This window comes from Gavialis gangeticus, unplaced genomic scaffold, assembly GCF_001723915.1.
Source record: "Gavialis gangeticus isolate Ggan-Ray unplaced genomic scaffold, GavGan_comp1, whole genome shotgun sequence".
In the NCBI taxonomy this organism is placed as follows: Eukaryota; Metazoa; Chordata; order Crocodylia; family Gavialidae; genus Gavialis; species Gavialis gangeticus.
Genome location: NW_017729022.1, coordinates 11256488 through 11273562, shown reverse-complemented (window position 1 = coordinate 11273562; position 17075 = coordinate 11256488). Strand labels below are relative to the sequence as shown.

The window sequence follows — 17075 nt, the reverse complement described above, 5'->3', positions numbered from 1 at the left end:
ATAATTTTTATTTTCCCCGGCATTAAACTGAAGAGCAACCTGCAAAGATTAATTATGGTTGCACTGCTGTCTGCCCTGAGGTGCACGTGTCAAACAAAATGCCTTTGCGTACCACACTCTGGCACCTGTGCCAGGGGTTGCCTATCCCTGCTTTAGAGTCAAGCTAAAGAGCACTGCATTTCTTGAAGCTTTCACTGTTTGATTATTTCTGGTGGCTGCTGAATTTGAAATTTGCTTCATATTTGCTAATGGCTCTTTTTGTTTTATTCCAGCTTTTAGAAGATTCAAGTGAAAAATTGAACCCAGGAGGAAATAAAGAAGGAAAAAGGACAGTACTATGGGATATAAATAAGGTATTATAATGACTTTGTTCATTTATACCACTTACAAAGTCTGTATCAAGGTGTGATCTCTGTCTCCCCTTCACTCTTAGAAAATTAAATGTAAAATATGATTTAATACTTGTAACAAGATACTCCATGCTAAATCAATGGGCTTTATCATGAACCCCTAAATCAGAAATAGCTCCCAGTTTGGTGGCCACAAATTATTATATAGGTTAGTTTATTTACATAGATACTGTAGTCCAAGAATCAAACAAAAAAGTTATTTGTTTAAACAAAAAGTGACTCTGCATGTACAGTAACTAGTTCTATGAAAATGGTATTCTATATTTAGCATTCATGAGCTCCAATTACACTGAGGGCCTTGTTACACCTTACACTGTGAGCTGCACTAATGTTGATTGGTGTTAGTGCTAGCTTGAATTTGGAACAGTCACAGATCATCCAGCAGGGGCTCAGAGGACTGAAAGGTAAGAATACCCTCCAGCCCTACCTTACATTATAGGTTTTCCCCCTGCCACCTGGAGTTTCCCCTTGGTGCCTGGAGTTCCACATCAGCAAGATAAGGAGGGCAGGTCAGGTGTTTTTACACTAAGATGTAGCCTAGTGTGGCTACAGCTTAGATGTGGCTATGCCTTAGTGTAACATGAGCTGGGTAACACAGATTATAGATAATTGTGCCCTGGAGTGGTATAATTTTGAGCCTCCTAACAGGTGCTTAAAACCAGTTTCGGGTGTTAACGTGTGGACAATCCAGGTTTTAAGAGCTTCAAAACCCACTTAAATTACTGTGCAACGAGATTCTGACACTGACTGTAATGTCTGTAAAAGAGTGTTTGCAGGTTATCACAGCTCTGAGGGGAGCTGTTATAGGTTATCAGATCAGTAATCCTCATGTTAAAAAGTCATGAGGCAGATCTCATTTGGTCTAGTGTATTAATAATAGGCCATTCAGAAAGTCCCTAAATACTTACAGAGTTCCCATTTTACCAAGTCCCGATATATATTTAGAGCCTAAGCCTGAAAATCCTCGCATATGCAAGTAACTTTACTTGGGTTTCTTTGACTTAAGTGGGGTTGCTTCAATGGCATAGTTTCTCACATATATTCTTGTATTTTCACACCTTTAAACAATAGCATTTGAAAGAGACGAAAATCCCTTTCTGGCAATGGTGTGGGGAAAAAACAGTAAAAGAAATTAACCCCCAAAATATTAAAGTTAAATATGTGACAACAACAAAAATATGTAAATTTAAATTTAGAGCTGACACTTCATCCTCCTCTCATCATGAAGGCCTTAGGGGCCCCAAACAAAATAAATATGATATTGTCGAAACATTCAAATACAATAAGACAAATTAAGGACAGAGAATTAAATGCTCTCCCTATTGTACTGAAGTCAATGGAAGCTTTGCCACTGAGGCTAAGGACAGAAGTTACACATAAACTGGTTTAAGTAATCAGACACTGGTTTAAACTTGTAAAAGAACAGAAGGTCAGTGCACATAAACCAGTTTCAAAATGGCTGAAACTGGTAAGATAAACCTGGTTGAATGTAATATTGGATTTAACTGATTTCGGTCAACTCGGTTTATGGAACTTCTGTCCCAGACCCTTTCCTGGTTCAAGTTAAATCACAGTCCCCCCCAGCATCCCAGCATGCTTTCCAGCCCTGGGCTGGGGTAGGCTGTGCTGTCTGCTCCAGCAGAGAAGGGCTAGGGAAGGAGGGGAGGCAGGGACTGACCTCCCTGCCAGTCAAACCCTGGCTGGGTCTGGAGCCAGGGAGGGCGGTTAAACTCCCCTTCCCCTGGCTAAACCCCACTTCCCCTGAGTACAGAGCTGCCCTGCCTTGCTAAACTTACTGAAAATTACTGCTGGCTGTGAATGTGGACTACAAATCCCAGAGGCACCTGGAAGCAGGAAGAGGAAATAATGAGCAACCCTGCAGAGTGCTGTTTCTGTGATTCTGGACCACAAATCCCAGAGACCTCAGGGACAGCAGAAAGAGGAAGTGAATAGTCAGCCCATGTTGGCTATGTGCCAGAGAGACATGCTCTACCACCCTCCAGCTTTTGATCTGAGTCAGTGCAGGCATGTGGCTGCATTTACTGAATCAAAAGTGAATGCGTGTCCAGTTGGTTCTCAATTTAATCTCTGCAGTTTAGACTAACCTGCAAAGACTGAATTGATTCGGCCTCGGGCTTTTTGACTGCCTTGTATGTAGCCAAGTGACACAAGTTACACTTCTCCTACTTTAGTGAAGAAATATAAAAAATAGGATTTACTCACATTTATATTTAACAGATTTGTTCATGCAAATACTTCCCTACACATTTAAATGACCAGAGTTATATGAAGGTTATATGTCCATAAAAATTGTTACTGCCTTCCAAGATGCATGTTCCTGTTATGGATGTAGCTGAAAATGTGTCTATATTTCACACAGCTGAAGCTTGGACTTAAAGCTTTTGTCCCAAACAGTCAGCTACAGGTTGCTTTGGTTAGGAGGAGAAACTGATGATGGAGTCGAATATCTCTGATAAAATTATGTATATTTGTAATGATGGTTTTCCTCAATGCAGGAGTAATCAAACATTAGGAGACAAGCACTTTGTTTACATTTGATACTTTTTTCAGCCAGCACATTACAAAGTCTCTTATCATAGATTCATAGACAATTAGGGTTAAGGTACTCCAGGGGGTCATCTAGTCCTAGTTCAGGTGTGGGCAATAACTTCGGCTGGAGGGCTGCCAATCTTTCTTCACACCACAGATGATAATGACATTCCTCACTTTTGAAATATCTTGATTTTCCACTAATAAGCTATCTTTTCTATGATTTGCTTTCCTACTATCCCTGGAAATGTCTTCTACAGTTTCACAGACTTTTAATCCTTTTTGTAACTGCAGACCTGATGAAGACAGTGGCACATCTATATGTGTCCCTAACGTGCCATTGTTACTCTGCTGTCATTTAGTGCTTCCTCTTGGAAGTACTAAATGATAGTGCAGTTACAGCCCATACTGCACTGTATTGGCACTGCATGGTTATTTTTACCTCTACATCACTATAATGAGGAAGTGCATTGCTATGGCAATGTAGTGTCACATGTAGATATGCACACTGTATTCAAAAGTTTGACTCAGTCTATCCCAACCAAGCATTTAGTCCAATAAAATATATCACCCACAGAAACCCTCACATATTTCCTGGACCATCCCAGCTACAACATCTCTCCCTCACTACCAGACTCCAATTATAATTGTCAATTCCCAAACAAAAGACACTGAGACTGGTCCATCCAGCTAAACTCTGTCCCTTTGGCGTGGTGTTAAGCACCTCCTGCCCCATTTTCTGAACTGGGAAAGAAAATTTCGCTAGGCACTTGTGACACACTTTCCCAATGAACCTTATAAGTGTAACTGTCCAATTTTTGTGGTAAATTAGGTACCAACATTAAAATGAACTACTTCACTTACTTTTTGCACTACTGACATTTCCCCTTGTTTTACAAATTAAATTTATCTCTTTTTCCTAAACATTAAAAAAGGTCATGAACCACATTAGAATCCTGTTATTAAATATAGAACTTAACTTACAGGGCTTATAGGGTGTGTCCAGACAAGCGCAGCCATGTGGTATGTGGTACTGCAAATATGTCTGCAATGACACATACGGCATAGCTTGCGCCTCTCCATTTTTTTTCCCCACAGGCTTTTCTGACCCCTGGATATCCTGCAGAAAAAAAAATTGAAGCAGCGCATGCACCGGCAGTGTGCACTGCTGAAAAGTGGAGCTAGGCTGCCCAAAGCCATGCTGTGGCTGCCAGCCAGGCTCTGCCTGGCAGGATCGTTGCTGCTGCAGCCCTGGGAGGCCCTCAGGACCCCAGGTAAGTCTCCCCTACCACACCTGGGGTAACTTGTTGTGCCTCAGCTACTTGTCCTGGAGGAACCAAATGTCCATGCTTGTCTGGACGTGGCCAGAGATCAACTTTCTTACTTCTCACTAGTAGTTCATCTTTCTTCAGGTGATCTACTGCAAAGAAAGATTCAGGTTTAATGTAAAACCCTGCAACCTCTCCCTATGCATCTGGTTTCTTTTGCTCATTTAGATTTTCAAGTTCAAGTCCAGCTGAGAAAGTTTAATTGATCTATTGCTACTTTATAGCAATAGATGTCTTTGTGTCTCCTGGGTCCTCTGCCAGATCAGGATAGTTCTCTTCTTTCCCATTCCTTCTAGCTTTCTGCTGTGTACTTAACAGATCAAAATGATGATGGGCTCTCAACAGCATCTAGGAGTATATATTAAATCTTGCTAATTCTTGAAAGAAGGATACAATCCTTTTCTAGGCATAAACTCTGCAGCACTTTTAGGGCTGGGCCACACAACACAACTAGTTCATCTTAACAGCCATTTATTTAAGCTGTGATGTTGAAATGATCCAATTAAGTCTCCAACAGAGGTTCTTTTCCTCCCACAAAGATAGTGAGCTTTAGCGGTATATGAATTACCTGAACTGGGAAAACCTGGCCTCACCCTTCTAGAACTCTGGATTACAGAGTAGAAAACTGATGTAAATATGCAGTTTTACTCAAGGCCATCGGCTGTCCTAAAATCATATCTAGGTGGCCTTTCATATTATTCTCCAGAAGATTGTTCAGCTCTTTACACACTTGCTGCAGCTTATCTCTATCAGCTAGTTCCAGTTTAAGCAAAGTTCTTCTGGCCTTCTGAATACACAAGAAATATTCTGGTCCATGACAGTCAGGTTACTGATTACTCCACTGATCTATCTTGCCATTCCAAGTCATCTTGGAAGGCAAGATAGAGGCCTCCACCCAGACGGAACTCATGGATCCATCCCGCGAAGACTCCACCCAGATGGATGGTTCTGGCCTCCATTCAGGCAGAGCCCTTGGCTCTTGGCTGCGGGGGCTGCCTGGCATGACTCCAGGCACATGAGATGAGGAGCATAACAACCTCCCCTTGTGAGGTGTGCTCCATACTGGAGTCTCTAGAATCCCAGATAGTGGAGCTCCAGACCATGGTGCAGAGGCTGTGTGCCATCAGGGATGGCAAACAGAAGATTGACTCCTACTGCCAGGCCCCTCACCCCAGGAAAGAAAAGGGAATATCTAGGTTGCCTGTTAGGTGCAGGGAGGCCAAGAGGCACACTGTAACAGGCCAGCACCATCTTCCCTGTTAATTCATGCCTTACATGGGGCTCCCTTGGAGTCTTCTTTGGAGTTCTTATGTCCCACCCTCTACTCACCTGCCATGTCTTGATGGAAATTATTGTTGTGAGTGGGAGACTGCCTATTGTATTTTGTATGTTGGGGTCCTTCACCTACATGGGCCTGACCCCCTGTCTTTCTCTAGCTAGGCCTCCCTGTCCAAAACCCACCAAACAGGGTTTGACTCTGAGGCTGTAGCCTTTTCCTGTGTCAGGCCTTGTTACAATTTGGCCCCCTGGTTCTCCTCGGGCTCTCCGCGGCCCTGTCTCACAGTGCACCTTCACTGGTGCTCAAGTTCTCCGCAGCCCTATCTCGCTCTGTGCCCTCACTGGCACCTGGGCTTCCCACCACCCTGGAAAAGTGCTGCCCTCTCCCTGGCACCAGGGTTCGTGCACCCCCAATGCTGCAACCTCTCTGGTGCCAGGGTCCGTGCACCCCCAATGCTGCACCCTCTCAGGCGCTGGGGTCCGTGCACCCCCAATGCTGCAACCTCTCTGGTGCCAGGGTCCGTGCACCCCCAATGCTGCACCCTCTCAGGCGCTGGGGTCCGTGCACCCCCAATGCTGCAACCTCTCTGGTGCCAGGGTCCGTGCACCCCCAATGCTGCACCCTCTCAGGCGCTGGGGTCCGTGCACCCCCAATGCTGCAACCTCTCTGGCGCCAGGGTCCGTGCACCCCCAATGCTGCACCCTCTCAGGTGCTGGGGTCCGTGCACCCCCAATGCTGCACCCTTTCTGGTGCTGGGATTCCCACGCTGCCATGGGTTCCCTATGAGGCCTCCTCCATCCCCTAATAGCTTCACCCAAGCCACTAGTCTTAGTCAATAATCAAAAAAAAAGGAAAAAAGAATAACTGCCACCAACCAATATGATCAAGTAAAGCAGCAGGTCAGCTTACGTTTGCAGGGTTCGTGCTTCATCTCCCTACTGTCGGCTACAGTCCTTGCTGTGGTGCGGCTGCCTTCTCTCCACAGCTTCCGTAGTTCCCGCCTTTGGACTGCACACCCAGCTTCTCTGTGGAGCTCTCAGAAACACTCCTTCCCCTTCAGCTGCTGTCCTCCTTACTGCCACTCTGCTCAGGATTTTTGTAGTTTTGCCTCTTCTGTTCAGCTGACTAGCTGGCCAAGTTCAGCATTTAACACTTTCCTTACCAGAACTCCATGCCCAGAAAGTTCTGGCCTTAAAGGGGTGGACCTGCTTTCTGGGGACAGGGCTAGGATTCCCTGTTACACACCACCCTCTCTTCTTTTTTGTCTGGGGTCTTCCCTTCCCCTCTAAAACCTTTTCCTCCATGCGGAGCCAGGACTCCGTCCATTAGCCGCTGAAATGTCATAGCAGCCCTGTGCAATCTGAATGGCATGCACCAGAAATGGAATAGGCCCCATGGTGTGGCGAAAGCTGTCTTTTCTTGGTCCTCGGGTGCTAAGTGGACCTGCCAGTAGCCTTTCGTTAGATCCAACATGGAGATATAGCTAGCTTGCCCTATATTCTCCACCATTTCGTCCACCCTCGGCATTGGATGAGCATCGAACTTGGCCACCGCATTTACCTTTCGAAAATCAATACAGAGCCTAATTTTTCCATCTGGTTTCAGCACAGCCACAATGGGACTGTGCCACTCACTTTGGGACTCTTGTATGATGCCTTTCTCTAACATCATCCCAAGTTCCTCCTTTATGTGGCCTTGGAGTTGTTGTGGGATTCACCTCCAGTTCTCGCGGATCACCTGGCCTGGAGGGGTCCTTATTCGATGTATCATGCCCTGAGCCTCCCCAGGGACCTCTTGGAACATGTCTCCATGTTCCTGCACAGTTCCCTTGCCTGCCATCTCTGCTCTTCTGAGAGTCGGGGAGTCACTTCCATTTCACTACCCCCTTTCCTCTCCCTCAGGGAGGGTCCTAGTTCGGGTTCATCTGGTTGGAGTGCCAAGTACGGGCACTCTCTTTCTTGCCATGGCTTCAGCATGTTAATGTGGTATATCTGGTTTTTCTTTTCTTGTCTGGTTGATATACCTCATAATCTACAGGCCCTAGTTGGCATGTTATTTCATAAGGGCCTTGCCATCACACTAGTAACTTGCTCTCCTGATCTGGTAAGAGAACTAGTATGCAGTCTCCTAATTCAAACTTCCTCTCTCGAGCCCCCTGATTGTAATGGGTTGTTTGCTGCTCTTGGGCCTCCCTCAGATTTCCTAAAGCCTCCTTCCAGACCGATTCCAGGAGCTCTCTAAGTTTTATCATGTATTGAACCAGGTTCCGGTCTTTACTTTGTTGTTCTTCCCAGCTTTCTTTAACCAAATCAAGAATGCCTCTTGTTTGCCACCCGTATAACAGTCTGAAGGGGGAAAATTCTGTTGAGGCTTGGGGTGCCTCTCTTATTGCAAACAACAAGGGTGGTAACATCTGATCCCACTTCTGGGGGCTCTCTACCACAAATTTCTTCATCATCTGTTTCAGGGTCCTGTTAAATCGCTCCACTAGTCCGTTGGTTTGAGGGTGGTATACTGTGTTCTTTAGGTGTTTAATGCCCAGTGTTTTGCTCACTCCCTTGAACACATGAGATGTAAAGTTCATCCCTTGGTCGGTCAACAATTCTTTAGGGAGCCCCACTCTGGAGAATATTTTTAATAACTCTTCTGCCACCTTGGGTGTAGACACCACCCGCATAGGTACAGCCTCTGAATACCTCATCACATAGTCCAGGAGGACCAAAATAAATTGGTGCCCTGCACTGCTTCTAGGCAGTGGCCCCACAATATCCACGGCCACCCACTCAAAGAGGACTTCCACCAACGGTAGTGGTATTAATGGAACTCTTGGAGGATGACTGGGTTCTACTTTTTGGCACATGGGGCAAGATGCGCAGTACTTGGCCACTTCCTGTATTAACCCCAGCCAAAAAAATCTTCCCCTGATGCGAGTCTTGGTCTTGTCTCACCCCTAATGTCTGCCCACAGGGAGTTCATGGGCCACCTTCAGTAGGGCCTTTTGATATTGAGGTACCAACAGTTGTATTACTTCCTCATCCCCATGTTTTCCCCGTTCAACTCTATATAGAAGATCATTACTTACTTCAAACCATGGGGTGGTCTGCAGCAACTTTGGTCTCAGCACTTCCCCATTCCGCTGGGCTTGGTGTTCCTGGAAGGCATACCGAAACCTTTCTCTGCTCTGTTCCAACCTGAAGTGTTCATCCTCCCACAAATGTGCCACGTCCACTTCCTATTCTGCTTCTTCATCTGATAGAGGTAGTTCAAGCTCACCAGCAAACTCGTCTATAGTATGAGCATCCCCAGATACCACCTCAGACCTCACTGTCTTGCACCCTCCTTTCCCTGCTCCAAGGGGTCTCCAGCTGGGGCTGTCTACCTCTGTATTCTCCTCAGAGGCTTTCCCCCTAGTGTGACTACGGTAGTGTTGTGGGGTCGCCCCTCTCCAACTGTATGCCCATGCTACAACTGTCAAAAGCTTGGCCAGTCACATCCCAGCATCACCAGGTAGGGTAAGTGCTCAGCCACTTCGACCAGTATTCAGCATACTTTCTCACCCACTGGCAGAGTAACCCACACTCAGTCTTGTCTTAGCAATTCCCCGCACCAACAATAAATGGTGATCTGGTCCGCCACTTCCCTCCCCACTCTTGGTAGGATGTCTCTCCACACTATCATGTGGGATGAACCAGAATCTAACATAGCCTCTGTTTTCTGTCCCTCAAGCCACACATCTATGGTAACTGTGGACTGTTCCTCTCTTGGCTCAGTGTAAACTCAGGCAACATACCCACCAATGCCCATGGACTTGCTTTCTGGTGACAGGGCTAGGGTTCCCTGTTATATACTCCCATACTATCCAGCCAGGGGGTTGGACAAAGATTGTCTCCAGCCCCAAGCCTTACTGTACTATGGTCACCACCCTCCTGGATCTCTGCAACAGGTATGAACCTCTTGCAGCACCAGTAGAGACTGAAGAGCTGCCAGCTATTGCAAGTGAGGAAGAAACATGACCAGCTATCATCCCTAAGATGAAATGCAGAGTGGTCGTTGTGGGAGAAAGGGACAGAGAGAGAAATCTATCACCCCAACCCCTTAGTTCAGGAGGTCTGCTGCCTCCCGGGAGCCCATATCCGGGACATGGTTGAGAGGATCCCAAAACTTATCCGGCCCTCTGACCACTACCGTATACTCCTTATCCACGCGGGCATAAATGACATGGCACAGCGCAATCCCAGCTGGGTCGTGAGTGGCTACAGGGCTCTGGGAGCTGGACTCAGGAGAATAGGAGCACAGGTGGTTTTTTCCTTGATCCTTCTGGTTACGGGTCATGGGCAAAGGAGGGAGAGATGAATCAAGACAGTAAACAGAAGACTGCAGCTCTGGTTCTACCGTGAAGGCTTTGGCTTCTACAACCACAGTCCACTCTTCGGAGAGTGTGACAGTAGTCTGTTGGGAAGAGATGGCCTCCTCCTCACTCCACTGGGGAAGAAGTTCCTCTCAGCCAGAATGGCTGACTTGCTTGACCAGGCTTTAAACTAAGCTCGCCATGGGATGGGCAAACTACCATCAGAGCAAGCTAACCAAGCATCAACCACAAAACTAGCAGGTTAGGATGCTCAAGGAACCTCACTCCTACCCAAGCCCAGGAACAGAGCTTCTCCATGAGTATAAGGAAGCCTAAGGCCTCCAACAGCACACTCATCTGCCTGCACACTAATGCTAGGAGTTTGGAGAATAAACAGGAAGAACTGGTCCTTCTGCTAAACAAAAACTTCTACAATCTCATAGGGATCACAGAGATCTGGTGGGACTCCACCTATGACTGGACTACCGGTATAAATGGCTATACCCTGTACGGGAGAGATCGTGCTAAAAAAGGGGCGGGGGTACAGCTCTTTATATGAAGGAGAACTACATGTCCCTACAAGCTGAGATTGGCACCCAAGGAGAATGACTGGAAACCCTTTGGGTTAGAATATGAGGGGAACATAGTGAAGGAGATACAATGGTAGAAGTCTACTACAGACCTCCAAACCAGGAACATGAGCTTGACCAAGAATTCACCAGGGAGCTGGCTGAGGCTGCACGCTCTCAGTGCATGGTCATGATGGGCAATTTTAACTACTTGGACATCTCATGGGATGAGCACTCAGCTAAATCCGATTGGTCACAAAGCTTCCTTACCTGCATGGATGAACTCTACCTGTCTCAAAAAGTTTATGGGCCAACAAGAGGCAAGGCACTGTTGGACCTGGTACTGGCCAAAGGGGGTGATCTAATCAGCAACCTAAGAATCAGAGGGAACCTGGGTGACAGTGACCACGAGTTGATCATTTTCACCATCCATCACAGAGCTGGCAAGTCACGCAGCAATGCAGCAGACCTTGAATTTAGGAAAGCTAACTTTCATAAGCTCAGGAGGCTTGTTCTTGAGGCCCTGAGAGGCCATGATTTCACAGGGAGGGGAGTTCAGGATGGGTATTTGCTCCTTAAGGAACTGATCCTAGAAGCACAAGGGGAGTCCATCCCAACCCGTAGGAAAGGTGGTAAAAGGGCTCAACAACCCCATTGGTTCAACAGGGAACTCATGGATCTCCTACATCTAAAAAGAATGGAGTATAAAGGATGGAAGAAAGGAAACATCACTAAGGAAGAGTATACTGTACTGGTTCACATCTGCAGGGAGCCAATTAGAAAAGCCAAGGCTGCAACTGAACTCTATCTGGCCATGCGAATTAAGGACAATAAAAAGTCCTTCTTTAGATATGTAGGGAGTCAAAAGAAAAACAAGGGCAGAACTGGACCCCTGCTAAGGCAGCTCGGGCAGCTGATTAGCAACCCCCAGGAAAAAGCCAATCTGCTTAATGATTACTTTGAGTTGGTTTTTCACCAGCTCAAAGGGACTACCCTACCTAACATGACGCGGGATGACCAGGGTAAGGATGAATATTGCCAGTCACTGGTGTGGATCTTGTGAGGGAGCATCTTGAGAGGCTGGACCCCCATAAATCAGCTGGTCCAGATAGGCTGCACCCAAGAGTGCTAAAGGAACTGGCAGACATCATAGTGCAGCCACTGGTGAGGATATTCTTAGACCTGTACTCTTTAATGTCTTAATAAATGATCTGAAAACTGGTGTCAAAAGTGGGCTAGCCAAGTTCGCTGACAATACCAAACTTTGGGGAAGATTGCCCACACTTGAGGATAGGCTGGTGATCCAGGTCAACCTCAGTAGGCTTGCAAGGTGGGCGGATGAAAACCTGATGGCATTCAATACAGAGAAATGCTACACTCACTAGCATCAGGACCAGAAGAGACTTGGGGGTCATGCTTAACCACAAGATAAATATGAGCCACCAAGGTGATACTGCAGCTGGCAATGTGAATAAAACAAACTGCTGCAAGACCATTTTAGGCTGGACATAAGGAAAAACTTCTTTAATGTCCAAGCCCCCAAGGCCTGGAACAGACTCCCCATAGAGGTGATGCAAGCACCTATTCTGGACACTTTCAAGAAACATTTGGATGCTTACCTCGCTGGGATCCTTTGACCCTAGCTGACTTTCTGCCCCTTGGGCAGGGGGCTGGACCCGATGATCTTAGGAGGTCCCTTCCAGCCCTAATGTCTATGAAATCTCTCCGTCTTTCCTGGAAAAAAGTCCAGATGCTATTCTAGTTCCCTTTAGAAATAGTTTCCAGCTGCTTTATGCTTTGGTCCAATTCCTTTTGTGAAACCCTCAGCTCTTTTTTTTTAAGTTTTATTTCAAACTCTCTTGGCTACTTCTGACTTCCATGAATGCCTCCATTATTTCTGACATCTTGGTTCATCAGGTACAGCCATTCAGTATTTGAGAACTGCACTCATCTCCTGACACCAGTTTTCTCTTTTTGACCTAATGTGCTGGCCAACATTCAGAGCCCTACAGTTTTCCGTTATTAGGAAAAACTGCTAATAAAGTCCAGTATCTTTAATACAATTCTGTTTATTTACAAAGAAAGTTAAAAGGCATGTTTCCCTGAACATATGCAGAATCAAACAACAAGAAATATCTTCTTTGCTCACAGTTCACAACCCATTATACTAATATATACATTTAAATGTAGGGGCTGTCTTTTGTGTTTGGAGGCTCACTAGCTACAGGGTGGAAGATGCAGGCATTTCTACCTCAAAAGTTCCAAGTTTTGAAGAAGAAATTCTTCTCTGTAGAGGCCAGACAACTTTCCTATTTAAATTTCATGTGAAATATTCTTTATTTCAGTCACTCTGTGGGTTTGCCTGGGGCAACTGAATCACAGCTGACAGTAAATTAATGACTATGATGGTGTGATTAGTAGAGATTACAGGCAACTGAGAACCTGCCTGAGCATTTACCACTGTCATAATACTTATGCTGGCTATTATTATGGATTAATAATGGTCATAAAGAGGACATGATTCCACTGTGGTAGACTCTATATAAATGTAAAATCTGTCTGCATTTTAATATCTCACTGATATTCTGATTAAATGGGGGAAAAAGCTTTAATTTTTATGAAAATTAAAATTTTTATTATGTATTTTTGCTAATCGGCTATTTTATTAATTTATTTAAACCTTTATAAACAAATAGTCTCTCTCAGCAATAAGGCAGCAGCAGGGCAAATAAACACATTCAACAAAGAATTTGAAATTATATAAGCCCTACAGAAGAAACCAAACTTAAGATGAGAGACACTTTCATTATTGGATACTACTCTGAAGGGCAATTGGAGGAAATAATGATTTCACTAATCCCCAACAATGATTTTTGAAGAGTTCAAATAAGAGTTTGTTTGTTCTGAGTGAGGTTCACCGAGTAGATGTTATTTGATTTTTCAATTTCCTTGGGGAGGAACTTCAGATTTCCTAGGTTTTTAGGGGGTAACAAGAACATTTGCTGAACTTGTATGAGAATATCTTGACTGTTAAAAGACAAAATAAAAGTGGACTCTGTACTTGTTTACCAAAGCTTCCCCATCCATTTCATTTCCAAATATCAAACAGTAATCTGAAACCTTTAGAAAATTATTATGTAGTATTAAAGGAGAGTAAATATTAGGAAAGGATATTTTCATACTTTCATGTAAGCTACTGAATAATTTATATATATGTTATTGAAAATACTAAACTCTATAAGGTTATGCAAAAGCTGAATATAATTTAATAATAAAAAATACCATGTGCTGTTTATAGTTTCTATTAGAAACATTTTACCACTGTATCATAGGAAGGATGAAAAGCTAATGACTGACAAATAAGAAGAATATTTAAACTATGAAATGCAAATCTAATGAAGGGCAACATTACAAATGACAAGTTATCATTTTGGGAAGATACACATTACAGTTTTTCAGTCACTCAAAAAACCATCACTCCTGTCATTAAAGTGTATAATGAATGTACAAGTACATAGATATAAATAGTACAGAGCACAATTTGTTGTAAATTCAATCCTTACAACTTCAAATATTAACAAACAAGTTACAGAAATTATACCCAATTTCAAAGTCAGAGCCTGATCTTTCATACATTGAAGAATGTGCCTAAGCATCTGCAAAACTGCACTCTTAGGTGGTAGAAAAAAAGCCAATTAATTCTGAAAATGAGAAGAAAAACCAATTAAGCTTCTAGTAACAGTTTTTTGATTTAGGAAAGGCTTTCTTTAAAGTGTCAAAACTGCAAAAGCAGAGAAGTTGAACTACAATTTCCATTGCACAACCATGATATGTGTGTAATAAGCTTTCTGAACTCATAATTAGACATGCATAGCAAAATCTTGCTTTCATTTATAACCATACACTTTACTGAAGTCTGGGATATTGAATAGGTATATGTGATGGCAGAACTTGCTTCTTTATGTTTTTGTTTTAAATGAGCACCCCTGCTAGTATTTTTCTCACAGCAGTTGGTTATCAGCAGTGCAAATACAAGATCTGTAAATGTAAAAAGAAATGCTGCAGTATGCCAATCATCTTACCTCATACTCGAAGTCTTCTGTTCTATCTGCATCAGCAGGCAGGCTGGAAAGATAGTCGTTACCTTCGTAAAATTCATGCTCCACTGGGTGAAGCGAATGGCAGCTATGTGAAACAAAGCAGTACAATGAAAATAGATGAGACAATAGTTTTTCAAATTAAAAATGATAAAAAAAAATCTTCTGTGTAGTTTTCTCATCTCTGAAATTCTGTTTTGAATGATCTGACCATCTGAAAAAATGGAACTAGGAAGGATATGGGGCTCTTTCAAATGCACAGAGACCAGTTAATTACATTTTGTTGGGTTCAACGACTAAATACCTTGTGTCAGATGTATACACGATCATTTCTGAAAAGTGATTGAAGCAGAACATTGTTTTTGGCAACGTGCTTCAATGATTAAAATATCTGTGATTTCTCCTAGTTAAACGTACCTAAGCTGTAGGTTCGAAGGCTATGTCTATGTGCACCCAAAAACACACTTCAGATTAGAACAACACTCCCCTTATTACATTTTACCACCTTAAATCCCTTAACTGAAGTCTCAAATATGTATAATCTTAAGTGAAGTAATGTGCACTCTATACCCTTCTCTAGGAAAAGTCAATAGGTAAATGTAATGATACTCCTGAAAGCATCAACAAAGAAGACACTTGCATTGGTTGGATAAAACCTACAGAGAGCTTTGTGTCTGTGTGCTTGTGAGAGCTTGAAAAATGATATACAGTCTGCAGTTGTGCTTCTTGGAGGCCCACAGAATACGTGGCCTTCAAGGGGAAAGCTCTAGTATCACTGCAGTTTTGCCTGTAGCATAGCACAGGGCTAAGGTGGAAGGAAATAAGTGACAAACAATTGAAGTAACTCATGGAGGTGACGATAGAGTATAGAGGATGAATCACAGAAAATTAGGGTTGGAAGAGACCGCAGGAGATCATCTAGTTCAACCCCCTACTCAAAGTACGACCATTCCCAACTAGATGATCCTAGCCAAGGCTTTGTTTAGCTAGGTCTTAAAAACTGCCAAGAATGGAGAGTCCACAACCTCTCTGGGTAAAGTCCTGTTCCAGCATTTTACTACCCTCCCAGTAAGAAAGTTTTTCCTAATATCTAACCTAAACTTCCCTTGCTGAAACTTGAGACCATTGCTCCTTGTTCTGTCATCTGTCACCTCCGAGAACAGTTTAGCTCCATCCTCTATGGAACCACCCTTCAGGTAGCTGAAGGCTGTTATTAAATCCCCACCCGAGTCTTCTCTTTTCCAGACTAAATAAGCTCAGTTCCCTCAGCCCCTGTTCAGAAGTCATGTCCCCCAGCCTCCAAACCATTTTTGTTGCCCTCCACTGGACTCTCTCCAATTTGACCACATCCTTTCTACAGTGCAGGGCCCCAAACTGGACACTGTACTCCAGATGTGGCCTCACCACTGCCAAATAGAGGAGAAGAAGAATTTCCCTTGATCTATTGGCAACACTCCTACTAATGCAGCCCACTATGGTGTTAGCTTTCTTCCCAACAAGGGCACTTCATAACTTTTGGCTTATATTCAGTTTATCATCCACTATAATCCCCAGGTCTTTTTCTGCTGATCTGCTGCTTAGCTAATCGGTCTCCAGCCTGTACCACTACGTAGGATTGGTCCTAAGTGCAGAACTTTGCATTTGTCCTTATTGAACCTCATAAGATTAGGATAGATAGGATGGATCCATATTTTAGCATAACTATTCTAGGCCAACATTTAAATCCATAAATTTCAGGTAGAGATTTTACTGATAATTTATTACATTTTGTTTGCCATTTGGCAGGTGAGACTCTAGGTTTAATATCTATACTTTCAGTACAGTTTTGCTGTAGGAAAGTGAACTTTCATTAGTTTCTTTGCTTCCTCTTTTGTGAGACTTAAATAGTAATAATAATGATGATGATAATGATGTATGCAATAACAATAAAACAATTCTTTATGAAATTTTATGAACCTTTTGGCTTTCTCCCTAACTTTAATTAGGATAAAGCCTTTTTTTTTTTTCAAAGAATAACTATGAGTATGAAATAATCAGAACTGGGTTCCTCTAGTCTGTGAGTGAAGTTCAAGACTGAAACAGCCACTGCTCTAGGCCAATCTACAGCAGTGGCTAACAGTAAGCATTGCACAGAATAAGATGAAAATGGTCAAGTGGCATTTTCCAGAGAGAACTGTGATACTAACACTGCAATTAATTCTTTGGTAGCAAAAAATCTCTTTGAAACAAATACAGCAAAAGCTGTGTTAACCGGCACTTTATTAGCCAGAAAACTATTAACCAGCATCCAAGGGATCAGGGGACAGAGGGAAGGCCTCATGAGGGCAGCAGGGAAGGCCTTATGAGGAGAGGCTATGGGACCTGAACCTGTTCAGCCTCCACAAGAGAAGGCTGAGGGGGGATCTAGTGGCCTGTTACAAACTAGTTAGGGGGGATCAGCAGGCACTGGGGAAGTCCCTGTTCCCCCAAGCACTGCCAGGAGTGACCAGGAATA

General features: G+C 43.8%; 1 protein-coding gene across 1 annotated transcript in view; it reads right to left on the bottom strand.

Moving 5' to 3' along the window:
* PDZRN4 (PDZ domain containing ring finger 4) overlaps nt 1–17075 on the bottom strand; it is a 224796-nt gene that overhangs the window by 67041 nt on the left and 140680 nt on the right. The window contains exon 3 of the mRNA XM_019514589.1: nt 14567–14669. Coding sequence (XP_019370134.1) covers nt 14567–14669 — 103 coding nt within the window. The remainder of the gene's footprint in view (nt 1–14566; nt 14670–17075) is intronic.